Here is a 27,777-nt window from a genome sequence, read left to right as displayed (position 1 = left end):
TTAAAATTAGCCAATTTTATTCAAATAATGTTAGATGGAACACATAATTACCTTTTCTCAAAAAAGTTACATATTTATGCACTTTTTAGTCAAATGAAAACTGATTTCCCCCCTCTGCAGAAGTATTTCAATAGAAGCCAGAGTCTTGAGTAGCCCAGTTAGGTGCCTAAAAAATAAATAAATAAGGATTAGTAGATAAGAAATTATATTATCTGTTGGTTACTGAAATTTATAAGAAATGATTAAAAAATTCATAATACTGATACATGGCTATGAAGTGGGAATATTGTTAATTAGTGAAGGATACCCTATAAGTTTAAAGCAAGTGTTGACATAGCAGAAATACATGCTGTAATTAAGTTGTACAACCTGAGTCCTCCAAACTAGTAGTTTCAAAAGGAAAAGTTCCAGAAGATTCCAAAGTAAATATAAAAATAATTTGGCAGCTATATTTTTTTTAAAGAAAATAATATCATGCAAGTTTCACGTGACTCCTCTTTAATGGAGTAAATAGCGTGCCATTGCTTGTCCAACTTCCATCAATATTTCAGCCAAGCAGTGAGAAAGCCAAATAAAACTTCTAATATTTTCTAAGTTCTTTTAATGTGTGGTTTGTTTGGGTTTTTTTTTTTTAAGTATGTATGGCTGGGTCCTTAGTGGACCTCAGTCATCCACCTTACACCATTGTTCTCCCTCACAAAGTTTCTCATATTGTAAGGTGGACAGAGGCAAAACCAGATGATCTTGCCAACTTTCTCATTTTCACTGGTTCTACCTAAGCCTCTGGCTGACCTAATTATATTCTCTAGTATTTCATGAAACAGGTTTAACAGTTAGGGTTTTGCACAACTCTTCTTCATGTTCCAGTCTCAAGCATCATTCATTCTTCTCTCAATACTATATACACACCTACCGATACTTTGAGTACAACCCACTTGAAAAAAGTAATATAACTACTTTCATAAACGTCACCCTCCAAAATCAGTCCTTTTCAGGTGGTGAAGGAGACCATTTAAACAAAGTAGAGAATCAAATTATGACAGTTATGCAACAAAAAAAGAATACGTCGTGATGAGGTAAGAAGAAAACAAGAATCACTGTCTAATGCTCACCATAAGAAAATTAACCTTTTCCAGTTTAATTCCTAGTGTCAGAACTAGAAGTAGGTACATCTGATGAATTAAGGAATAGGTTAAGAATTATACTTAAATATATGTCACAAAAAAGATAACTGGAATTCAGAAAAACGTAACTTTTACCAACCTCAGATCTACCACTCTGATTCAATTTCTTCTCAATGTTCATAGCCAACATTTGACTACGAAAAGACAGGCTTTTGGTCTTTTCAATCACTTGTTGATAAGGTGAGACTGCATTGTTGCCCATGACTACATGGCCCTGAAACACAGCAAAGATACAGCAAATTTTGCAATCACTCAGAATGCATAAGCCTTTAATTTAATGCTCTGCTTTCAGAGCTTTCACAGATCATCTTACACACAGGATCAAAACAGAATAAATGAAGTCCACTACACTTTATGGGCAAAGAAAAACAAAACAGCAGAAATTAGAACTTGCTGTTCCTGAATAAAGTAAAAGAAATTTAATGAAAAATTCAACAAATTCACTCGGATCCGTCTGTACAGTCTTACCAGCTTTGAATCCAATTTGGCATCTAATCGTGCATTTCGAATTAGATTGACAATCCATCTTTCCGCTTCTTCAGGAGTCATATTTAGTTTATCTGCCAACATACTAAGAGATAACAGACTTATTAAAAGGTGAAATGAAATCCCTCTGATGTTGGTAAACATGACTAGGGACTATGGAATACAAGTTAAACCAACACAAAATTTGGCACAGCCCAAGACTTGTATTCAATAAATACCACATCTCTGGGAAGCATACTTTCATTTGACTGAAGTGACTTTAAAGCTTACATACATGCACTCCTGCACATCTTGCACCCCCACTGTCCCCACTGGGACATTGTGAATAAGGAATTCACATCCTGAAGTATATACTTACTCATTCTGAACTACATCATCTTGCACTTAAATCCTGACCTGCACAATTTTTTGTCTATTCCTATTAAACCTTGCCTACATGAACATTCTTTGGAAAACTGTCAATTAAGTAATCTCACCACAACACAAAACAGCAACCATCATTATAAAGAGAACAATTGAATTGCTTTTATTCTTATTTAAATCCAGCCAGCAGTCAAGAAAGTTTAGACTAATTAGTCCAGGAAAGTGTTTAGCAATAAACTTCAGAGTGAAGTTTCAGGAACAAGAGCCATGAGACAGTTTGGTATAGAATACGTGACAAATACACTATGCTCAAACTTCTTGCAATTTCAAGGAGGGATGGTGGGGGAGGACAGAGAAAGGAAAATTCTTAATGAAACAAGCACTCTTGTCCTGGAATAATTCCTTCTGATAGCGTTTCCTGTGGCTTTCTAGCCAACTCCTTTAGCTTCCTGCTGGCAGTTGGCTCATACAGGACATTTGTAACACTCATTCTTCCATCAGCTTTCAGACTAAGGTAACAGTCATGAGGTAAGGGCTACAGACATGACCAAAGCACCAGCTGGCTGCGCTGAGTTGCACAAGAGGTCAATTTCTCACCATTTTACAGGATCTTGTAAACATTTTTCTCCACCTGAAAAAGTTATTTTCCTCTTGACAATTAGTGTCAAGCAAATACTTTAATCAATTATTAGCTCGTGTACCTAGCTAGACTATCTATACACTCTTTATACAGTTTTCTCTTCTATATGTTCTTGATCCCTCACACTTCTCCCAATTCCATTTTTTGTCACAGATGAACATCAAGTGAGGTGAATAGAAAAAAAACCAAAGTAACCTAGAATACTGGACTTATTTTGCTGAAGTGAGTTCACAACAAATGGGTAACAAAGTATCTGGAGTTTGGTAAAATCCAACTGCAGTAGTGACTGTTCCATTAGAACTGTTCATCTGTGGTTGAATTAGTAATTGTAAAGAGTTAAGGTGGACAAGAGAATAGAAGATATCAGGGATGTGATTTTTTGTGGAATTTTCAGTCATCTAGGCAGAATAAGACAGGTATTTCAAGAGGAAGAAGCTACAAATTTCTTTCCTACCTCCAAATCAGTGATGTTAAGCACGTGACTTGAAATTAAAGAAACTTCCAACTGAAAGAACACGGGGCGGGGAGTGTGTGCGCATTAGGGGAATTCTCATATTTCTCTTTTAGAAGCATCAATAGGATTCAGATAAAGTAACTCCTCCTCCAGATGACCACAAGAATGGCTACTACCACTACACTGGTGATTAAGCAACCTACCTTTGGGATTAAAGTATGAAACCTCCATCCTTGGAGATAGTCAAGAATCAACTAGACAAGGCCTTAAGGAACACAAGGGAACATTGCAGTGGGTCCTGCTCAAAGTTGTAATTATGTGCACAGGATTAAACCAGATGACTTCCAGATGTCCCTTCCAATCTACACCACCTATATTTTGCTTTTTCCTTAACCTAAAGTCCCTGTGTACTTAGAGGGGAAGAGGGCATAGACTTCTAGAGTCATTCCAAGCCAGAAAGCATGAAGTGCTTTTTATCACCTAGCAGATAATTCTACCTTTTCCTATTATGTCTAGGTTTTACTAGCTCAGCTTCTTCAGAGGTGGCCTTTTTTGAATTATAGATGTTATATGAACATATAGCATTATGCAGCTACATGACAGAAGTAACACACTGCTGTACAGGTATTTTTTTCTGCACATGCATTTGGAAAACTTACAAATCCGAATGAAAATGACAGGGTAAAAAAGGATATAAAACCCTATTTTATCTTAACTTCTAGCTTTGGTATTTACATGGATTTGAAGTTTTAATACAAAATAACCAAAGTTATCAAGTAACAACTTAGTGAAATAAAGATATCTGTATTTAAAAAAAAACCTAAAATGTTATCACACCTTTGACGCAAAAGATGACCTTAATCCAGCACTTGTGGTAACTGGACTCCATTTTAGGGTCTCCTTGCAGGCTACACTGGAGCAGCCAGCACCACCCAAAGTGCCTGGATGTGTAACATGGAGGAGGTATTTGCCTGGTAAAGCAACACATACAGCCAAAAAAGCATTCTCTATCCTTCCAGAGCAAGTGCACTGAAGATCTATCCTGATTACAGTTATGTAACAAACACTACTCTGCTACCACACTGTTAAAATAGGTATCTAATACTCTCAAGAGATACAAGCTACAGCTTCACCCCATACATGTTTACCAGTTCAAGTAATAGTGACACATTCAGATTTACAAATACATATTAAACACCATTAATACTAAGGAATGGAAGCAAGAAAAGTTGTATTCTAGATTACCATTGTTTATGAAAATCCCCACTATAATCCAATAAAAATTAGTGAATTATAATGAAATAATTTTGTTAATATTTAAAGAATACTGTCTACCATTTCAAGTTACAGGTGATTTCAAAGGGTAGTTTCCCAATGGTAGTTTCAAAAATAGTTCTTCAGATTATTTCTGTCCCTCTGTTTTATAAGGAGATTCACTTATTTGGGTCATGCTAGGGCAAGTGTTATTTAAGTTCTCCTTTGCTTAAAAGGCAGGTTTACTGAATTCCACACATCTTCATATATAAATAAGCCTATCTTGTACTGCGCACAGAAGAAAAATATATAGAAAAGAAGAATGAAGCATATTCAGCTCTTCAATTAAACACAGGCATATCAAACTAACCGAAACACATTCTGAATTAATTTCATCTATCACTCCCTATTAAACATGATATTTCAAACAGTAAACTAATTGCAGGATGATTCGGGATGTATAAATTTTAAGTTACAATTGATAAAGCAACTACGTCCTTTGGAAAAGTGTCAGCTGCCTAACAGATGTAAGTAGTTAAAAAAAACATTAAGTGAGCCATCTATTTTCCATTTAGCATAAGGAATAGCAGATTTCCCACTAATTGTTTTCAAATTTGTTCCAAATAGTTAAACAGTACTTATCAAGCACTGTGGTACAACCAACTAGTTTGAGTCCAGGAATAGCAGTGAAAATCACTTGTGGACAAAGAAATGCAAGAACTATGCCTCAGTCAAATGCTTAATTAAAAGCATTTCGACTGGCTAATTTCTTCAAAAACAAGTCTGAAATGCACTAAAAAACACTTATGCAGCCCACTGAATAAGCCCAAATCTAATGATTGTTACAGCCTGTGCACAAATTTAAGGCTTATGTCCGTCGTTTAAAACGTAATGACCTACTGAAAAGAATCTCATTACTGACGATTGATTCCACATGCAATTACCTGAAGTGATACATGGTAGGAATATCCATGTCAATCTGAAATATATGTCTCAACTCAAAGTTTATCACTTGCCTCAGAACACACTATAATGCTTATAAAGACACTGCTACCTATATTTATGAATCACTTACACGTAACAAGGAAAGCCAACTACAGTATTTTCTATCATACTTGAAGTTGAAATACCACATATGGCACAAAAAATATGAATTGTAAAATAAGTAATAAACACTAAGTAAATGACAACCGCCTACCATAAACCTTGATCTCTTAAGTAAGCTTGCTATTTTTGCCGTAATGAATCACTACTATGTTACCCACAGTTTATCAGTATCTTTTGACTGAGAGACTGGAAGCATACTTAAGATACATCCTCCGGATTCTTTGCTCATTGACTGGAGCCAGATCAGAGAAGCAGACTTCTTAAAGACATCCAGTCTTTAGTTTAAAAAAAGCTTAAACATCTAGTTCCATTGAAAACTTGTGCTTGAGTATGTGCAGTATTTTACAGTACTAGAAATCATTTATAGGAATTAGCAAGACACTATCAGGTTTTTTTATTCCCCAGAAACTCATCCCTGAGAGAACTATATTTACATTTTTTCTTCCAAATACTTAAAGACACCTTTATCCTTAAGTGTGCAGTATTCTGCTTAAAGTGATTTTTAGATAAAGTATTAGCCCCCTTATAAAAATCAACATTAATATGGAAGAGTTTTGTTCACAGCATCTTGTTCAGTTTACTATTATGACTATGTTTAAAACACAATACACCATAGCCGATTAAAATGCTCAAATTCACTGTTTGCCTTTTACATTGAAGTCATTGACCATTTTGAGCTGATACAAAGGATAAAAAAGTTTCCACATGCATTGAAGACAAATGTGTCACCCAGTGAACAGAGATTAAAAGTAATAAGAATCTTTGCCCTTTCTCCAACTATACCTATCCACGAAAAAAGCAATCCTTTTAATAAGCTTGCAAAACCAAGACAATTTTCTCTCAAGTCCTTTTCTTTTGAAATCAAGCAGCGTTAAATCGCTTCCTCAGAGGACCAGATGCACACATTTGCTCTGGATGCAAGCTGGTAACAAGACTCCATTGAACGTGATCGATTTAGCAGCTTTGGTTTCTGCTGTCTCAAGGATCTCTGCACTGTTCTCTACCATTGAGATTTTCATACATTCAGTTTTTCACTTCACTTTTTTCCTTTTTACATTTAAGGGACATGGAAATATGGGGAACAGGGGCAAAGGCCAAGTGGAAAGGGATCTCAAGCATGCATAACAACATCTTCCTGCTTAGTTTTTACAATAGAGGCATCAGAGCTGATCCATTTGAAAAGTCTGCTTTTACAAAATTAATTTGAGTAAACGACAAACATCCTTGCTAAGAACATCATTTTCTTACAGCCAGATCACTCACTTCATGCTACAGGGAATAAGATCAAGATCCATTGTTTTCTATTTAATTAATGAAAAAAGCAATACAATCCTAATAATTTTCAAAGAACATACCTGTAAGACAGACATGGGTATCTGTATATATCAAATACAAATAAACTTTAAGCAATTGCTGTATTCACAATTTGTATTTACTTAATATTACCATTCTGTACCAATGTGTGGAACTGAGCTCCAAATTAAGACACCTGGACTTTGGTGACACTGGGTATGAAATTTCCCATTAAATCCAGTACAGATCTAATTTGACACCATGAGAAAGTTTTAGCTTCAAAGCACTTTGTTTGGTGGGGGTAGCAGAGAGAGGTTGCTTTAAAGTTAACCACAAGAATTCAACTTCAAAATAAGATTGTTGTAATTTAAGTATATCACATTAGAGGTCTAAAACTAGAAAAACAACTACCCAGTTAGATTTTAGTTAATTATTTTTATTTTATCTGATGAATGAATATTTTACTACTAAAGTTTACACTGTTTGTCAAACTGCCATCCAGGACTGATTTTTTCAAACTGCCATATTAAGAAATTATCTTACCCAATGCTGATACATTGATGGATGCGACAAAAAGTCTCAAATATAAAGAGACGGGCATTCTCAATGAAGTCCTCAAGGCATGCCACTAAGAAGAAGTCATTCACTAGCACCTGCAAGTGTAAGGAGAAAGGGAACACTGAGAACAGACACAGGAGTAGTAATTTACTGGTAAACATCAATAAGTAAGATCAATGAACAGTTCATCTAAAAACAGTTCTTGGTATATTCCAAGGTGTGGAGAAAGAGCTACAGATTTAGCAGAAATTTTCATTGTTCTGCAGCTTAATAAACTAAAATCGCATGCTGACATGATCATTGAGGTCTGACTCAAGAAGAGAACAAGGTCTACTGCTGTCATAGTTCTACTGAAGATCCCTCCAACACATAAAATTTAACTCCCTCCTCATATTGTAGGATTCTTCTCTCATTCTACAATTTGATCAGCATTCTCCTTACCATGCAAACCTGCTTCCTTAGTAGTGCAAGTGTGCCTATAAAGTTCAGATTACAAGACCACCAGCCCTATGCAGTGAAGATAAGCCTTCTGATTTACCCAATTAAGTGACTAACACTAATAAAAGGCAAGCTAAACCAGAGGCTAAGAATTGGTACTAATGTTCAGCTATTAGAAGTACTAACTTTTACACTAGTCAACCCGAGTGTTAGGTATCTTTAACTGTTGACAGTAGATTAACTAAGAATTCTCCAAGAATATGGATTGAACTATCGTAATGTTATTTCACATTATTTTTCACCACTACAATTCCAGTATGCGGTATCCTTCAGAACAAAACACAAATCCAAGCTTTTCTTCAAGCACTTCTCAAACACTAATGGAAAAGCTGAAGCTCAGCCAACCGCATGATTCACTTCTTGTTCTAGAACTGCTTAAATACAATTTTAAAGCTATATCCTTACTGGTAAGTCTTGTTTAAGTGTTACAAAATGAGTTGTCAAAAAAGCCAACCCCCCACACACCCCCATGAATTAAAGCTCATCAGAAAACATTGGTAATGGAATCAAACAAATCAGCTGGCCATTGTCAATTTGAGAGATCTTTACTTAAAGGAAGAAAAGTCTTATAAATGTCATAAGCCTTACTGTTTCACACTCTCTCAGCTTCTTTTGTGCACCATCGAAATCGAAATTAACGTACAAGCATTCTACAAACTCTGTGATAGGGTCCCTGTATGTGTAGGACTCCTGTCAAAAAAATTAGGAACAATATTAGAAATCAAGGCCACAAGGTCACTCGAGTATTCCTTATATTCTTCAAAGAAAACTTAATGCTGGAAACAAGTCCATACATCACCTTAAAAAAAAATATTAAGTTATACTTCACAATTTGACTTATAAAAGCTGCATAAATGCGCATCCCCCCACAATAGTCTGGTTAAACAACCAGAAGTGTAGTTTCACCTTCAGCATTTAGTGCTACAATCTTTGTGTTAGAAAAGTGTCAGAGATTAGAGCTAGTTCTGTATCAAAACTCCAAATTTCTTAAAACATGGTAGAACAGATAGCCTTCCTAAATTCTGATTTCAAAGACTAGTCCAACACCAAATCCTTCATGGTTCAAATTGAATGATCATTTGATTTACACAGACAACATAGCTAACACAAATAATGCTACTTTCTACATACAAAATACTTGAACTTATTTCAGCATTACAGGAATTACTCAGCTTTCTCAACTACAAGGCAGGAACACCACTAGATCCATATACATCTGTGTAAATTAAGACATAATTAAACATCTTCTGACATGTCTCTAATGCACATTAAGACAGCTTAACTCAGTATCTGTCAATATCTGCTTTAGCACACAGTAAGATCAGCAGATTAAGGGAATTACTAAGAAATTTTTTTTTTCCTGGATCAAAGCTGTTTTTCCTTCCCCAAAGAACTGTATTTACAGCCTCATTATTTAGGTTTAAAATTCAGTTTTATAGGTAAAGGTTTTTCTACATCAAAATTGTACTTGTTAACCACGTAATTGACATCCACTATTTAAAACAGTCTGGGATTGATCACCTTTTAAATTTAATAGAGATGAACAACAAACTGCTTACCTATCAGTTCAATACTTGCAAAGGTACTGCAAGTATTAGCAATCTCTAATTGCTAGTAGAGCAATGAGCCTACCATATGACATTTGACAAGTCACTTCATTCAATGCTTTGTTTTTCCTATGTAGACAAGTCACTAATTATCCTGTCTGATCTGCTTTCAAATCTGTAAAACCTCCACCACTTCATAATTTAATATAATGAACCATACAAAGTAGAAGAGTACTGAGAAGTAAGTATCAGATATTCCAAAACCAAAGCCAGAGTTGGTATTTTCAAAAGGAACACCCTAGTCATCCTTTTTTTATTCATACCAATTGTACAAGATAAAATGAAAGCAAAAGAAGTTGTAAAATGTTACTTGACTTCTAATGTAATATGAATTTCTAATATTTGAAGTTCAATGCTAAACAGAGATTTTAGCTTAAAATAAGAGATGAGTCTTAACACTTCCGCTAGTTTATAGCTTCTTATGCTACTTCTTTTGTGAACACTAATGCTTAAAAACAGATTAAAATACACTTAAAATTTGATCTTTGCATTGATTGTGCTTTGCATCAGTAGTTACATCAATGCTTGAAATGGATATAATTGATTGCTAGCCTGCAATAACTGCACTGTCACATATATACCATAGTTTATTATTCACAATATATGTTATTATCATTTAAAGTGTTTGAAGCATGATGGCTTATATACAAGCTGCATGCTGATTTCGGATAAAAATCTTTGCCATAACATCCTTGATTGCTATCAAGCACAATTCTTTCATTGCTCTTGTCCATGTCTACATCCTCATATAACTGTGACAACAGAAGCATTTTCAAGAAAATGCACACAGTTCAGTGGTTTTAAAATGCAAACAAGATCCCTTGTAGGGAAGGTTGAAAAAGAAGAATCAGATCCAAAGCCATTTCACATATCTCGCTGAATTTCCTGCATTTAATCATAGAGAAAGAAAAGCAAAATTGAGTGCATATTCTATTTTACTCATTGCTTGTTGACATGAAAGGAGGAAAAAAATATTCTGTCCTCTCACTGATTGACATGCATTTTACTGTACAGTGAGAAAGTAGTTCAATGAGAGAAAGTGAGCACCAAAAATAAGTAGAAATCCTAAACCAGGCATATTATTGGAAGAAAGTTATTATGAAGTCTCAGTAAAAAAGGACACAAAATATTGGACATTTCAATCCTTACCTGCTGAATAACCTTGACTAGATCTTTCAGCACTTGTCTACGTTTTCGAACATCCTTATTTGTTATGACTGCAGTAGTCAGATACCTGAGGATATGTGGGCACATTGTCTGAATTGCATTGAGATACCTAGAAAGAAAAAATACAGGTAAAACACAGATAATGCAAATTTTGCATCAAAACAGTATTCATGATAAACCTTACGCACCTTCTATGCAATACAGTACCAGGGCTTATGACTGACCATTTATTCAAATATAGAAGGATGATTTATTTGTTAACCTTGTGATCATCTTTTTGGGATAGGGGGAGGGAAGCAAGGGGAAGAGAAGGTAGCAGTGCACTAGGGAGAGAAAAGGGGCTAGCACTGCAAGGGAACAGTCCATGTGCTAAGTTCAGGTCAACACTGGCCTAAGCTGTCAGCTACACTGATTTCACAAGAGGGGTTTGCACGGGCACACAGAACCACAGGAAGTCCTTTTTCATGTTGTCATCCAAGCCTGCAACTTTCCTGTTCAACTGTCCAATAAATTAGCCCATATTTACAAGTGAGAAGTATAAGTTAAAAACACAAACCAAACACATACACTATGAAACAAAAAAGAGGCAAAAAAGCCCACTACAAATTACCAGTCTACTGGGATCATCATGCAAAAAAATTAAACTGCTTTTCTCTAGTACTATTCTCCTATTCTAATACAGTACCTCCAACCACATACTAGAAAGAGAGCAAAACTTGTAACTAATTTCTCAGTGTTAAGCTGTTCTAGACTTAGATCTACATGTAAGAAGTTGGTCCTCTCACAAATGGCTATAGTGTTTCAGTTTTCATTTTTATTCTTAGATTTCCCTCAAGAACCCTTCTTAAATAGGTTTTGTAAAATCAAAATAGAACAATACCTGCCCCTACAGTCCTTAAAGATACTGTAAGAGTTGGTAATCTAGCACAACCACTTATTCTGTCCCCCCATAAGCACCAGAAAAAAGAGACAGTTCTTCCTACTTCATGACCCATTCTCCTTGAAGGGAAAGTAAAACCAAGAAAAGCAGATTATACACAAAAATTCAAAAAAAGGCTTGGAAAAAATATTCAAAGTGTTAATATCACTAGAACTTCTGAAACAGCTTCAGGCTTGGGGCTGAAAAATGTTCGACAAGCTTGCATATTCATCATCTGCCTTCATTTTGATTTAAAGACCCCAACACAGCACAACACAACTTACTGTGGTTGATAGAGAAAGAGGTCAATGATATTGTCTCTCCCTTTAGGATGATTAAAAAACACGAACAAAGACCAGTGGATGAGCCATGTTCTTTGCTGAAGAGACTGCAGCGGAGAGCTGACAGACTAAAAGAAAACATAACATTGGTTTAAGTCAACTAAAACACAGAAAGTTTGCATGAATACTAGTGCATGGAAACCTGTAATTGTTCAAAAATTTGTGATTTTCCACTGGCTCCTTTTTGCTGTTATCATTCTCATGTTGAGTTTGACCTCTAGCTTTTTAACGTGTCATCTGCTAAAAATAAATCTGCTGAAAGTTATAACCAAGATAAATTTTCCAATACTATATTCCAAACTGTTTGCCAAAACTTGTATTCTGTTATGGCAAGAGCATAGATTTTAGTTCTCCAAAGACCAACATACTAACATAAGTTATTACTTCCCTTTTTAATGCTGAATTTTGTTTCTTGTATTCCCTCTTCAGATGTGATCTGAGGAACTACTTGGCTTCTCTAGCTTTTCAGTTGTTATTCCTTTCTAAAGCCTCACAAGAACTTTTTTGCCATATGCTCTCAGACAGTGATAAAATACCATAATCACTTTCAGCCAAGAAATAAGAACGTAACTATCTTCATTTAAACCAGCTGATAATGCACGAATAAGGATTCAGCTCTAAGTATCTGTATTAGCTCCAAATCTCAGCAGCACTTCAAACAGACTGCAAAGCAATGTGTTGAGAATGAACTGACATAGCAAGTAATAATCACTGCAAAGAGCATGACAACTAACTACTATGATTCTATCCTAAAAAAATCTTGGGAGTCTAATGAATAAGTCAAATTTAATAGTCTATTACAACCATATAGGTTCATAAAGATGAGAAAGTTAGAGAAGGAAAATTTGTTAACATTAGTTATCTGTCACATAGATAAAGAACGAGTCGGGTTAGGGGGTGGGGGGAGCATGGGTGGAACAAGACACCAAACACCTTTTCAAGATTCTGGTTCAGGAGAGTAAGGCTCTCGCATTTCAGATATGGCCATTGAAGCCCCACGAGCAGAGAGGAAGACCAAGAGGTCCTTAATCACCTCAGTTGCTCTGAATTAGTACTGCAGCCCCACTCTTTCTCTTCATGTTCTTGGTGCTCATCTGAACTCAGGAGCTGATGAGGAATTGCTGAATTGGCTGAAAACTACTTCCAAAAACAAGCTATCTTGCATTTTCTGTTAAAAGTGTTATTTTCATGTGAGAAGAGTATAGTTCAGTTACATGCATTTTATCCTTTACAGAAGATGAATAGTACAACTATCCGAAACTTAAGCAGCAAACAATTTCACACAATGATACCTTGCCCTCAGAATCATCCTTGAGCCTAGTTTTTTTGCTTACTGGAAAAACCTTAAAAGTTCTCAGCTACATTTTCAAATGTGGTCAGAGCGAAGTAATTTGAAAGAGGAAGCTTCACTATTTCTTCAGAAGCACCCTTTGACTCTCCCACTATTATTAACAAAGTATCTAGTGAAAAGGTGGTAAACTACTCCTAAACAAGACTGCAAGTGAATCATAATAAAACTTGAATGCTAACACCTCTAACCACTCCCCTTACTAACATGACCAAGATTTTACTTACATTATTATCTATTGTCTCCTTTAGTCTTGTGAGATCTTCCATGGCTGCATCCCAGTTCTGCATCAGAATTTCAGATGCCAGTTTTCCCCACAGAGAACTCAAAGCATTTCTGTCTGTTGCTGGAACCTATTTTCAACAACAGCAATAAAATCATAGTCTTAGTATTTTTTTAATTATTATTTACTTTAAAAAATAAGAAAAATATTTTCTGGCAGTATTTCTGGCAGTATTTTTAATTTACAAGATATCAAATTTGCATGGTCCTATCTTTCCAAATGAGTACCTTTTCTGAAAAAGCAATTTAGGTACAGAAGAAAACACAACAGTAAAGCTTCTGAAGTAGAAACTAGAAAATCCCGTCAAAGTAAGACAAAGCTCCATGCTGCTGCAGTTTAAGTTAAAAAAAAAAAAAAAGAAAGAAAGAAATGGCTGAGCACCAGATGACACACTGGTTCCAATTTTTTTTTTTTAAACACACCATATAAAAATGCTACTAAACTACTAAAACAAGGTTATTACAAAGCAGGTTCCTGAAGAACATCATGACAGTAGGTAATCACCTTAAAAAAAGCTAGTACTCAAAGTTCTTTCTGCTAATGCTGTGCCAAAGGGCATACTTCTTACAGAATGTCCAGTAAAACTCCAACTTTGCAGTAGTGAATCTATTTCCTGGAAGGGTAGTCCTAAGGTCAAGCTGTGTAGTTTTATACAGGAATGAATTACACTAGGTCATTCACAGCGTCAAATTCTGTTCTCAGATCAGTTACAATAGTTCTTTCATAGGTTATGTTTCATCATACAGAACTTTAAACAAATCTTCTCCCATCAGAGTTAGCAACGAGTCCTATACCAAGCCATTAACAGCACAAAAACAGTCCTTCACTTTTTGAAATTAGTTATTTGACATATAAGAACATAATGCTAAGCCCAGAATTAAAGCACAGAATTAAAGACAGCTGCCCACAAACCTACATACGTAAATTTCCTCTCTCAGCACATGGAATGTACCTATAATGCTGAAAGTCAGTCTAAATGTTGATGATAAAGCTAAGAATTCAACTCATTCCTACTTTAAACCCTATTCTGATTAAAGATACATTTCCCAATTTTGCCTCTAATTATAGTCAATTACAGGAATTATTGTTATTTACTCTAGCAGTATTTCAGAAAGTTAAGGATATTTTTAGATGGGACTAGAAATCAGGCAGCAAGGAACAAACCTCAACATATGAATCACTACATATTTTCAGCAATCACTCCACGTATCCGTGAGATATAGAGTTTAGAAGTCATTATCTTCCAGGCAACCAAGGTGCCAATTTAGCAGATACTTTTAGTTGAGGAGGTTCACATGCACTGTGCTGGTTCCAAATCATGTACTTACAGTTAGCTATTCACAATAACTGCCTTTAGATACTGCAGCTGTTCTAGCTACAGTATCCGGATTTTCAAGCAGTTACCTTAAGTTTCCATTTGTTAGTAAAATGGCACATTCACTGACCACCAACAATATATTTACTGTGTTGAGATTCTTACAAGACACTAAATCTTCATTCTCAAAATTCACTCCCACCATTAACAAATGATATGAATTACAACAACATGAAAAGAGTTGCTTCAGAGACGATGGATCTGGTTCTACAATTCTCATTTAAGCTGTTTACATTTCCTAGGCAGATGACATACTCTTAAATCCACCAGAAAATTCAAGAGAAGACAGATGAGAGTTCAGATAAGAAGCTGGCAGTTCACCATTAGCACCAATTACATTCAAACCACCTGCAAGCTTTTCACTACTGTTCATTACATCTGTGCACAAAAACAAGTTCCCATTTTGCTGTTTTTTTTTTTTTAAATTTTTTCCAGGATACATTTTACAGTGAGGAAAGAAGATGTATTCTCTAATTAAATGTTACCACAAGACCTACAAATTTAAAGGACAATTCTGAGTTCAGCATGAAAATAACAGAATTGCTGGACAATAGTCAGTGATGATTATTAACAATTATTTTCAACTTTTCTTTGGTGCACAGCAATTGTCTCAAAAAAGCTCAGAAGTATTATATTTTAAGAATTAATGCAGACAACTTACTGGTCTAAGTATTTCATTGGAAAAAAAACCAAACAAACCACAAAACAAAACCCAAAATCAAGCCACACCAAAAACTTACCAGAACCCTAAAGAAGTAGAGATACTCTGCAGCTCCTGAGTAATTGCCACATTCATACTGGAATTTTGCATACCTGTAGAGTGTATCTAGGTACTCCTGCCTAAACTGAAAAGAAATAAAAAAAGCCTTTCTTCACTAGGAAAAAGAAACATGCTGTTACAAGCCAATTTTAATAGTAAAGTAACCTCTGAAGTCTTTAAGTTCTTTGAAAGACATTGTACACATGAAAGACAATAGAAAATTATACTCTTAATCCGTGCCACTGAATTAAAGATTATACCAATACTGGAAAAAAGGTCAAATTCTGTATTACAAAGTAAAGCATATCTTAGTTACAAGGATGCAGCTAACATTAAGTTCCACCTTTATTTTTGTTTGTATAAAAATTAAAAGTTCAAAGGCATTCAAATAAAGTATGTTAGCATCAGGAATTCTGCCTATTAGCTACATTGACATGAAACAAGCCAAAATGCTTGTCCCTAATTGCTCAAAGCTGTTGGCTATGAGGGAGGTTGGGTGGAGATATTTAGAACTGAATTCAAACAGATATAAGAACTAAAACACTTACACCATGCTTCTCAGCTAAGTAGTCAAACAGCATCCGACCATCCCTATAATAAAAAGATAAAAACCGCTGTTTTTACAAAACAAACTGATTGTCACTATGCAACACGCTACGCAACGTGCTACACAACACAACCTTTAGCTGTTAAAAGTAAAGTACCCAAATAGAGTATAAATTTGAAGTGATATTCCTTCACTTGTTGTGCAAAAGCAACTGCAGAAGTAGTGAGCCAACTATTCCTAAAGTCTCATGAAGTTTCAAAATCTTAAAGTTATTATAACTTTAAAGAAGGCCACCTGCAACAATAACTAGAGCCAAGAAAGGGTGGGAGGTTGTTTTAAATTTGATATCATCCTTAGCTTTCAGTATGAAAGTTAAATTCTGACTTAGAACTCTCCCCACTCATGTTCTAATTCCACAGCAGTTACTCTAGCCAAGCAGTTTGAATTAACAGGAAACAGAAAAAAAAATGGCAAAGACTAAAGTAAAATAGAATTAGAAGGGAAACTTATCCCTCTATTAGCACTGGGACACAGTGGCTAGCAAGAATACCTCTACCACAGCAAATGCCTGCAGAATGCAAAAAAATAATCACACTTAGTAAGTTCTAAACACCTAATTCACACATGATCACATTTCTGAAGCTTTTTTTATTCAATATGGATAATAAAAAGACAAGCAGTATTACCTAGATCAAAGGGAAGTTCAAGCCTCCAGTAGGCAAGCATGAAATTATCTACCACCAATAAGTCTCATATTAATGACCACAGGACTTTAGATACCTATTTTTAAACAAGTTAACTCAATTAATAATTTTTTATCCAGTCTCCACAATGGATCTTCATCAGCTTTTAGAGTGAAATTTTAGCACACCAGTTTTTCAATGCAGTAAGAATTCCATTCAAACTCTGCTGCAACCTTCTGGCAACAAGAACCACAGTTGAATTCATATGAGTAGGAATTCAACTATGTATAAGTGAAAGTATTTTCAATTTGGCACTTTGTACGGACTGCCTTTCTACAATACAGAAAGAATTAATGACATGTTTTCTATTCTCCAGCCCCCCACGCCCCTGGGCATGCTTCTATACCTGTAGCTACCCTCCATTTCATCTCCTCTGTACATTCACACTTCAATTAATCATGTGGTAAAGATGACTTGGACAATTCATGGAACTATCATATTTGATAGAACATGTACCCAAGATTTAACTGAAGAGGAAAGCATCAAGCTATAAATTACTCTTGGGACAACAATACAGTAAAAGTGTATGCAGTGGAAAATTTCCCCATTTACTCTGAAACAAGTGACTGCAAAGCTGTAAGTTTGTTTAATTAGAACTTATGGTATAAGATTCTACAGGGAAATGGCACATTGCCAAGGTAGCCAAGAATGACAATTCCCAGTAATACTTGTGGAAGCAATGACGTTATCTCATGGTTTCTTTCAGTGGAACATACTTCAAGGATGACGAATACTGACTATTCCTCTATGATTTTAGAGTCAATGTCCTCCAACGGCTGCACAGAAAAGAGGAAGTGAAGTATTTTGGCTTATTCTTGAAAGAACTTCCACTTGCAAAGTCTCATTCACACATCATCTTCCACCATTTCCCAGACTTTGATGTTCCAAACAGGACTGTTGAGGATCAAAAGCAGTGATCTAAAGCCCTGATAATATGCAGCTCTAAATTTGATAGATTCCAAGCCACCAGCAGAAATTCATAAAAGTCAAAGAATCAAAAGTCGTTTTCTACTATCTAAAGCACACTACTCTGGTCTAGACAGATTGACACCTTTCAGCCTGATTCTCCCCATTACTGTATAACCCCAACAATGTGGATTAGAAATTCTGTCAAGCCAATAACCAAAACCAGTATTTCTAAGCTGCGAAGTTTTCAAACATTTTAAAAACAAAAAATGTACCAGTTCTGAAACAAAACTTGCTGCATATGAGTAGCAGGGCTAATATTTTATAGCATTAGGCAAGTTATATTCCATTCATTTTTTGATCTTATCTCTTGCTTTCAAACATAACATTTTCGATTTGGAATAAGTACTACTGACCAACTTCTGTGACTCAAAGGTCAAGTAACACAATACATTTCCCAAGAAATGCTAGTACTTAGAATTGCAACATGGTAATTTTTTGAGACCAAATATTTTTATAAAAACTGGCTAAAGGCAAAGCAAGAATTGAACAAGATCTCTACATATGGATCAGAAGTTCAATTAGATTTGAATAGAGTTGTGATAGTATCAGGAAATCTTTTCTTTAAATTAAGATAGTCCCAGTTAATAACTTCAAGGCAGTTAACTAATGGCAATTGGGCCTTTCACTTTCAAAGCTATACTTCCAGAAGCTGTCAAGTGGCTCCTGGCTTTGCGTAACCACCCAAGTCATAAGCAAGTGTAATTCCTTTTCTTAATATAATTATCTGACAAATATTCAGGCTGAAATCAGATACAAAGGTGGCTTACTTATCCTAACAATGCTTTTTAGAGCAGAAGCTTAAGTACATTCTGGTGATATCAGAACAGAAAATAGAAGCTTTTTCCCGAAGTGCTGGAAAGCTAACAGATTTCATGATTTCTACTGACATCTTGTTTCATTTGTCCATTGAGACCCAATGTATTGCACCTCACTATTTCTGTACTGACCAAGTTGTAAGTTAGACTATAACAAATTCTGAAAACAATGCACATAGTGGAGAAAACACAGGCCAAAAGGGTTGATTAAGTTTCTCAGCAAGTTGGGCAAAGAGGGGAAAGGAAAGAAGGATGATAAACTGCACTTGAAACAAGGAGTAAATTCTAGTCAAGTTCCTCCCCCTTGAGGGACCCATTTTCTTCAAGGGGGTTGTTCCCAAACAAAGGTACACCTCATCAAGAAGATTTTGGCAGACTAGGAAAAAGTTTGTGCATTCAATGTTTCTCTAAGAAAATTCCAGAAACAATGTTACAGTCTTCCATATCAGTAGATACATAAAGCTTGCCAACAATAAATACAAGTACAGGCTTCACCTTCAAATTCAAGTCAAGCCATAGGTGCTTTATCTGATGTGGTATGCTCTATTCGAAATCTCAGAGCAGGTAAGGCTGAAGAAGGAATCTAATTTTCCAGAGTTGGTTAGACACATTTACAACAGTAATAACAATGCTTCCTATGTAAAGGCAACAAGCAGTAATTTACACTAAACAAATACCTACCCACCCCTCTGTTGAAGTTGCACAGTTACTTCCTCAATGATGACAGTTGAACTCTTTCCTACAGGGCCAATTCACGCTTAACCATAAGAAAACTCTCATAGTCCTCAGACACAATGTGCAAACTCACTCTAATTACTCCCATAAGCAAAGTGAGAAGAAATTGGATACGTCTTAAAAAGATCCTTATGAGCAGTATCTTACACTAAGAAGTTGGCCAGTTCAAGGAGTGGGGAAGGACAGGACTCCTGAAAGAAATATGTGCTATGAGGCTGAAAGGATGCTTATCCACCAGGCCCCCCAGACTAAGAAAGTCAGCACTCCATAATCCTCTGTGGAAGGTAGAGAAGGGAGAGAGGGCAGATGGTCTCCTAGAAAAGAGTATCTGAATTGTTTCAGCCCATATTTCCCCTCAAAATCCCCAAAAAAATCCCCCAAACAACCCCCCTCAAAAAACAAAAAGAAAGCCCCCCAACCTCCCCAAAACCAATCTTGGCTGTGATTTGACTGCACTAAATTGTGACTGTCACTTGTCCCAAGTTGATGCATGAACATTAACAACAGAGATGCCTTATGCACAGCAGGTAAAAGCACTGAAAAGAGTAAATTGTGTCCAGCAATTTCAATTACCTGACCACAAGCACTTAAATATTGGCTGGAAGTAAAAATGTCTTTCTTTGCAGTCACTACAGAGAGTATTCTTACCATCAACACCTAAGAGGTACCAACAAACCGTCCTGAGAAATTACGTTAGAAATTACCTAGTGGACTGCATTTGCCTTGTAGTCTCTGGATCCTCAAACATCTTGACAATAGGTTCAGTTTCAGCTTGAAGCTGCTTCAGCTGTGCAACAACAGTTGTTCTCTTCTCACGCAAAGCTAAACACACAAACAAAAAAGATTTTAATGTAATGCCTTTTTACAGAAACCAAGCTGTAACTACATGGTGCTAACAGCACATTCGAACATGTCTTCCCAATTTCTACCTCGCTTGTCCCCTCAGTCAAGTCACAAAACCAGAGGTATCTAACAATTCATTAACTTAATAAAAAACTTCTAACATTTGGTTCCTTTCCTCCTGTGTGGAGTTCTAATCAAGCCACTAAAGACCAGGTATAGCTGGAGCAGAGTCTGTATTAGACAAAGTATCTTCAGGCTTCCACTAAGGAAGAAACACCTTTTAAGTAAGTTCACTTATTCCAAATAAACTTGAAAAAAGTAAACAGTGCTATGATACCACTAAGATTGATTTTCCTCTAACTAACCAGGTTTGAAAGAACATTTTTAGAATACTTAACTGAAAATTGACAGGAAGAATTTAAAGCAGCTCAATATGCAAAATTAGGATTTGGAACACTATGGTTTAATGTTCTAATTAAGCATGCAAAAACATCAGGAAACAGAACTAACAGCTTTAGGGTTATTATTTTACACAGACCCAAACTTCCTCACTGAGTGCTACCAGTGCAATAAAATGAACACTTAAATAAAATTCAGAAAAGCCTATATGCTTAAAAAAACCTAAAGAAAAAACAGTAGCACCCTGAGACTGGCTGTGAGCCAAGAAACCTATGGGATCAGAGAAGCCAAGACCAAATCCCAGGGGAGAACAGCCTCTGGAAACCATGAAAGTGAGCCACACACCAGGACACTCAACGCCACAGTGAATGTATTAGACATTTCTTTCGTGACTTGACTACATATATATTTGTAAAAGAGGTCCAAAGTGGCTAATACCATAATGGTGACCTAAATCTAAGAATGACTTGCCTGATAGGAAGTGTTCCAATAAGGAGAAATTATCTCCAACTTCAGATGACTCTTGAGATTATAAGATAGGAAGGGGAAACAGACGAAAGAAAAACCATTCAGTTGACTTACTAACAGTACGAAAATGTTTTCCTGTGACATCTCCTGGCTCTGTAATTGTAAGTTGATCCCATGGAAGACAAGACAAAAGCAACTATAAATTGTGCAGGGACATTTCTAAGTATAATAGTGTAAGTGAACTTAGCTTTGAGTACTTAAAACAGTGAGGTCTTAAAAAAACACAACAAAACAGCATAAAATTCTAATGAAGCCAGCAATTCCACAAATAAAAAGAACCTGTCTGTACATACATTCTGATAAGTACTGATGCATGAAGATGACACATACCAGAAAGATCTCAGAGTAAGTTAAGACCTTTTCATAGAAAGCTGTACAAGCAAGCACCCTGAACAATTGACTCCGCATGAAATTATTACCTCTGCTTATGTTAATTTTATACTGCTGAATAAAAGCCACAGATCAAACAACAGTAAGTCATCATATAAAAAAAATCCTGCCAAACTGATGGCATAAATTTTGAGATGTTTGAGAAGAGTATAAGAAAAACATTACAAGTGTGGAAATTGCTGGACTATATGAAGGCAAAGCTCTCCCAGTGACCAAATTCATTCAACTTACTTGCAGTATGACCTCATGAAATTATACACTTAGCAACCTGCTTGAATAAGTGGCTGTAATCAGAATATTAAAGACATTAGACTAGTTACTTTGTGAAAGTGTACTAGGATTGCTATTTCTTGTGCTGTTTACTACTTTTGCATTTTACTATTTACTTACTACTGATAACAGCAATATTCAACAGTTTAGAAAGGCTGGAGCAAGGAAAGAAATAGGAAAACCTATTCAGCTTTGAGATTTTTACAGCCCTGAGACAGTCTGACTTTTTTTTTTAATCAGTAGAACTGACAAGTAACCTAAAGGTGAAGCTATCATTAAAACTGCTTCTTAGATTACAAAAGTGAAAACCTCTGGTTCTCATTATTTGTTATCAGTCCTACACATCATTCCATATACACCGATAAACAAGAACATCTAATGCTAGCATATCAAAAATTTGGTCAAAACATTGAATCCAACGTCCATAACTCTATCAGCTCTCTTCATGTATTTCCAAAGAGGCTAACTGCCAACTCTTTAAAGAGCCTGAAAAGAGTAAGACCCAGAGGCAGAACAGTTGGATCTTGTACCTGACTACGCAAAAGCACCCGAGTCTCTTCCTCCTAAGCTGCAGGCAAAACAGACTGTAGTCCCACTAGTTTAGAAAAAGGTGAGGAATTCCACAAAATTAAAAGAGATGAAGAAATAGGAAGAAAGTGTATATTCAAAGACTAGGGTCAGGAAGGAAAACAAGCCACCAAAACAGAAAACCAACCCAGAAAAAAAGAAACAACAACAACACAGAAAAAGAACAAGTCAACCCAAAACACTAAAAAACCATGAAGGGTAGAAATTAGAGAAAACAAGATATTCTAATTTTCCCCCCCTCTGCAAACGCTCCTCAGGAAGACAGACATTTAAGAAGTAAACAGGAAAGTTTCCAAAAATCATGGAGAAGACAGTAAGAGATTAAATTTCATATTCCTTATGATAACATTAGTTATCATTGGTTTTATTCCAGAGGAACAGCAACAGCAGTTTATATGTTGATGGAAGTGAGGAAAACATGTATTTTCAAAAACATACGTATCTCCTCAATCTAAAAAGCCACCATGGACAGTCAGATTAATGGAGTTTCTTACAATGGAAATCTAGCCTTAATATACTGGATGCTTTAAAGAAAAAGTTTAGTGATCCCAAATCATTGTGCAAGTGTTTTAATTTGACAGATGAAAAATAAGTGCAACTCTATTAGGCTATACCTAGTGCTAGAAATAACCACATCAGCATTGAAATACTTCAGACATCACTCAAAGACTAAGTTCCTGATAGACCAACAAACCCAAACTTTCCAGGATCAGGGGATTCCATTTGTTTCAGTATTGCACATCCTTTCGTTAAGGCCAAAGTGTTGCGGTTTAACCTGGCAGACAGCTAAACACCACACAGCCCTTCGCTCAATCCCCACCACCACCCCTGCCACCCATGGGATGGGGGAATCGGGGGGGAAAAAAAAAAGTAAAATGTGGGTTGAGATAAAGACAGTTTAAGAGGACAGAAAAGGAAGGGAAAATAATAACAATAAAAGAATATACAAAATAAGCAATGCACAATGCTCATCACCCGCCGACCGATACCCAGCCAGATCCCAAGCAGTAGTCACCACCCCCCGGTCAACTCCCCCCCAGTTTATATACTGAGCATGACATCATAAGGTATGGAGTATCCCTTTGGCCAGTTTGGGTCAGCTGTCCTGGCTGTGCCCCCTCCCAGCTTCTCACTGGCAGGGCATGAGAAGCTGAAAAGACCTTGATTTAGTATAAACACTGCTCAGCAACAACTAGAACATCAGTGTGTTACCAACATTATTCTCATCCTAAATCCAAAACACAGCACTGTACCAGCTACTAGGAAGACAATTAACTCTATCCCAGACAAAACCAGGACACAAAGTTAAACAGTATTCTAGTTTGAGTGCAACAAGCAAATTACCACTAGTGTTTATTATTTCAGATACAAAGGTTGTAAAACAAATTTTAGTTCTAAATGAGCAGCTTACCATGTGGAATTTCATCTGAATAAAGATTTTTGTACACATCCATAGCAAAATCCACCATGTTGGTATCACTAAGGAGATCCAGTTTTCCTTGGAGTAGCTCTTTTTCATTGTATATCTGAAATAGGAATTAACAACAGATTTTCTTGAATACTATTGAATAGTTTCCAATTCGTGTTACGTAGTTACCTTTATGATACAGTTTATTTATGGATTTTTGTCCAATTAAACAGTTTTAAACATCAAATCTCATAGCTTTGCAAGATCTCACAGCTCTGTCATTTAGTGTGCTTACTATACAGCCTCTCTACATTTCCAGTCTTGGCAAGACACCATAAATAGCAGGAAATTGCTGAACGCAGGCACTTCAAAACCTAGTTAGAAGACAAATAACATTTTAGATTACTATTCCTTTAACAGGAATAGCAATTGCTATTACAATTCATGGGAAAAAAATCCAACATGAAAAATCTCTGAAAGTTTTACATGTACATATGTATAAATATATATATATTAAAAAAAGCACAGTCAGATTTTTCTTTCAAAGTAGTTAATACTTTCCACAAAATAACATGCTGAACAGTGCAGACTAGTCAAATAATTTAAAATGGATCTCAAAAGATATACTCAAGATCAAGCTTATAATTTAATTGTAGCACAGATTAATCTAAAATACCTTGTTAGGTCTATAGCATAAGAGCAAATTTAGTTTAGCTTGTGTAATTGGATGATGTTCTTTTAAACTTGTCAAATTGTTTATTAAGAGTCCTACCCCAAAATTTAGTCATGAGTTGTAAACTGCTGTTAGGTCTTCAAGATGTAGGTGGGGGCCTAAACTAGAGTATATCTCAAAAATACATTTGCATGAAGGCTGTATTGCAATTCACCACACCACATTTAGGGACATCTCAAATACAGAACCTGCAAAAGTTTAATTTGGCTCTGAACATCATGTTGTTCAAGATTAACACTACAATAATAACTGTTTAATTAACTTGAGCTGATTTACAAATGCCAAAATACTAAAAATGCCCCCAAGATGACAGACATCAAGCAAAATCCATACACTAGGCATGAAAACTGGATCAGATGAGTGCTTCAGATAGTTTAGACTAACCTCTCAATCTAAACTACCTCCAGCATTACTGGGTTCTTTGTAGTAATATAATTAAAAATATATGTTTTACATATGTAAGATATATATAGAGATCAACAAGGGACAGCACTAAAAGGAACTTATATTTGGTTTAAGCATAAACTCGTGTTTAAAATTAAAGTTGATTAGCAATACTATCTACACTGATGCAACCCCACACACCGCCCTGCAACTCCACGGCTGAGGGGCAAGACGAGTGACAACGGCCGCAGAGGAGGCGCAGGGCCAACAAAGGCCGTCTCACGCTGTCGGAAAGTAGGCAGAAAACGAACCGCAGCTGCGAGGGAAAGCTTTTGCTTTTCCCTCCCCCGAATATGGGGAAGGGAAAGAAACTACGCCAAATCCGAGAAAGGGGAATGAGGAGGAGCGGCTCCCCCAGGCCTCCTCTCGGCCCTGCTCTCCCTCCCTCACGAGGAAGGCCCACACGCCTCTCCCTCGCCCTCTCCCCACGCGGTGCAGAAGCCCCGAGCTCCTCGCTTGGGAAGCGAGCTCCGAGTCACCTCACGGGCCGGGCCCAGGCCGCGCAGCGCCTGAGGAAAGAGACGGCGCGCCCAGGTCCAGGAGAGGCACCGGCAGCTGGTGGCACCGTCTGCCACTCTTCCGCTCCCCCAGCTGCAGGGCCGGCTCTCCCACCTCTGGGATAGCCACGTACCTCCTTGACGGAGAGGAACTCCAGCAGCGGGAAGACCAAGTGCCGGTCCAAGAAGTGCGCGATCTTGGTGGTCAGGTCGTACTCCGCCATCTTGGCGACGGAAAAGAAAAGAGAGAGGCGGGGCCCAGCGGCGCGCGGGGAGGCAGCCAGCAGCCGCGGCTCTTATGGGCTGTGCGCCTGCGCGGCGCATGCGCATGCGCGGCCCCGGCCGCCCCGGCGGGAGGCGGGAGGCGGGGGGCGAGGGGCGAGGGGGGGGAAGGTGGCGGGCGCCTGCGCAGTGGGTTGGTCGTCGCTGTGTGCCGTTGTGGGAGCGGGTGGTCTGGTCCGGGGCCGCCTGGCAGAAGGACGCGAACGGGGTCTCGGCAGGGAGCTTAGCGCTTTTGCTGCGTCGGTGTGGAGGGAATGGCTGAGCTGAATCCTGGGCTGGTTTCCGCTCCTTTGCTTGAGGCGGCTGTAGGGCCCGGCCGGGTGCGTGGTGTGGTGGGGCCGGGGCCCTGTGGGGATGAGGCAGGGCCCTGCCTGCGCCCCCAGCCCCGCCTGTGCCTCGGGCTGGGTGATAGTGCCAGCACAGCGCGGTAGTAAGTGCTCAGAGTTTGTCTCTTGTGGTGGGGTCAACTTAATAGAACTTGATTTCTGAAGTGGTGACTTGCTCCTAAAAGCATTATAGAGTAGCTTTTAAGTGAGTCCAGCCCCACCACTTTGTGCTCCGTGTGGGAGCTTGACTTGATTTAATCTGGTGAAGAGGATCTGGCGGGGGGCCTAAACTGTCTTTGGCACCAAGTGAAATAGTTACTAAGTGTTGGTCCATGTTGACCGTGGTTCTGAGCTCTTAGTGGTGAGGACGTGAGGAAAAATGTCTTTACTGAAAGAGTGGTTAAACATTGGAGCAGGCTGCCCAGGGAAGTGGTTGAGTCCCCATTCCTGGAGGTATTTAAAAGACGAGTAGATGAGGCACTTAGGGACATGGTTTAGTGGGCATGGTGGTGTTGGGTTGACGATTGGACTCGATGATCTTAGAGGTCTTTTCCAACCTCAATGATTCTATGACATGACAGATGAGATGCAATAAGGAGGCCGGGGAGCTGGTGGACAGTGGCTTACACAGTGAAGTCCAAGCAAGTGTGGAAATGTGGTGTTGAGTTTAGCAACAGAAACAGGGGAATCACTAATGATGATAACTTGGATATGTCTTGTAGCCAGAGTAAGGAAAATAGCAAGTTCACCATGATGTTATCTCACCAGCGCACTGAAAGATATAAAAGGTAATTTTTGCTTTTATAGTTTGTAAGTTTTCTGCTGATTTTTGTCAGGACATGCAGTTGATTCTAACAAGTCAAGCCTCATCTCTTCACATAAAGCATGACTCAAGCCTTTGTCCAAAGGAAGCTTTTCCTTCCCTGAGCAGAGGCATAAATCATTTACTTAGTGAATCATATAACTACAGACTATGTCTATGGCAACTACAGTAGCTGTTTGTGCTGAATAGTGAGTTAATATAGTTGTAGTATAAATTAGTTTTAGAGTTGGTTGGTTTGTTTTAAATGTAAATGGAAAAAGAGAAATAAGGAGGTAGTACATTTACTAAGCCATTCTTCAGGCTGCTAGTGATGTTCTTCCTACCTTAACAGAAAGATGTAAAGGCTACAGAATTCAGGATGTGACAGGCTGGTTTTTAGAGGTAAGTATTCAGAGCAGCTCAATGATTACAATGGTAGAAGGTATCCTGTAAGGGAAGGAAAGTATTTATGCAGGATGAATGAAGTCAGTTCTTCACGTGACCCTGAGTTATTAACACCTTTATATAAATCTGTGGTGTGTGTAGTTTTGTATATGGTAACGCTCTTCTCAGAACATCAGCTGTGGAAAAGAATCTCTTCTTATCTGCAAGACAACCTTACATTTTTCATACTAATTGTAGATCTCATTTGCTTTCAATGGTACCTATATGATACCTGCATATCGCTGATGGCATACATCATCTCTAATGGTGAAAGCTGTCCCCCTATAATACTTTCCCATAGTAACTATGTGGGTTTCACCAGGGCCTGTTCAAACTTGTCATTGTTTGTTCCTCCTTATGGCAGTTGGGTTACAGAG

At 37.3% G+C, this 27,777-nt stretch overlaps 1 protein-coding gene across 2 annotated transcripts; it reads right to left on the bottom strand.

Annotated features, from left to right (window-relative positions):
• On the bottom strand, positions 1 to 25,816 carry EIF3E (eukaryotic translation initiation factor 3 subunit E). Of its 2 annotated transcripts, XM_076329233.1 has the most exons (14): positions 25,681 to 25,816; positions 23,876 to 23,990; positions 21,271 to 21,309; positions 20,151 to 20,268; positions 16,186 to 16,228; positions 15,618 to 15,722; positions 13,447 to 13,572; positions 11,815 to 11,939; positions 10,594 to 10,720; positions 8,426 to 8,527; positions 7,325 to 7,434; positions 1,653 to 1,755; positions 1,264 to 1,398; positions 1 to 166 (listed from the first exon to the last, which is right to left on the bottom strand). In XM_076329233.1, the coding sequence occupies exons 1-14, from the start codon at positions 25,768 to 25,770 to the stop codon at positions 128 to 130; spliced, it is 1,377 nt and encodes a 458-aa protein (XP_076185348.1). In that variant the 5' UTR covers positions 25,771 to 25,816; the 3' UTR covers positions 1 to 127. The 2 variants fall into 2 exon arrangements, with proteins under 2 accessions (XP_076185348.1, XP_076185349.1); XM_076329234.1 differs by lacking the exon at positions 21,271 to 21,309.
• Between the last annotated feature and the right edge of the window lie 1,961 nt (positions 25,817 to 27,777).

The sequence above is a fragment of the Aptenodytes patagonicus genome, chromosome 2 (genome assembly GCF_965638725.1).
Source record: "Aptenodytes patagonicus chromosome 2, bAptPat1.pri.cur, whole genome shotgun sequence".
Taxonomy (NCBI): Eukaryota; Metazoa; Chordata; class Aves; order Sphenisciformes; family Spheniscidae; genus Aptenodytes; species Aptenodytes patagonicus.
The sequence above is the reverse complement of the archived record's forward strand: the minus strand, read 5'-3'. Positions and strand labels throughout refer to the sequence as shown.

Excerpts from the sequence above, each read along its gene's own strand:
- EIF3E (XM_076329233.1), bottom strand. The coding sequence starts at position 25,770 with ATGGCGGAGTACGACCTGACCACCAAGATCGCGCACTTCTTGGACCGG. Across the intron at positions 23,991-25,680 it reads AGTTCCTCTCCGTCAAGGAG|ATATACAATGAAAAAGAGCT; the intron begins GTACGTGGCTAT and ends TTCCTATTTCAG. Across the intron at positions 21,310-23,875 it reads TTCAGATGAAATTCCACATG|AGCCAGGAGATGTCACAGGA; the intron begins GTAAGCTGCTCA and ends TTACAATTACAG.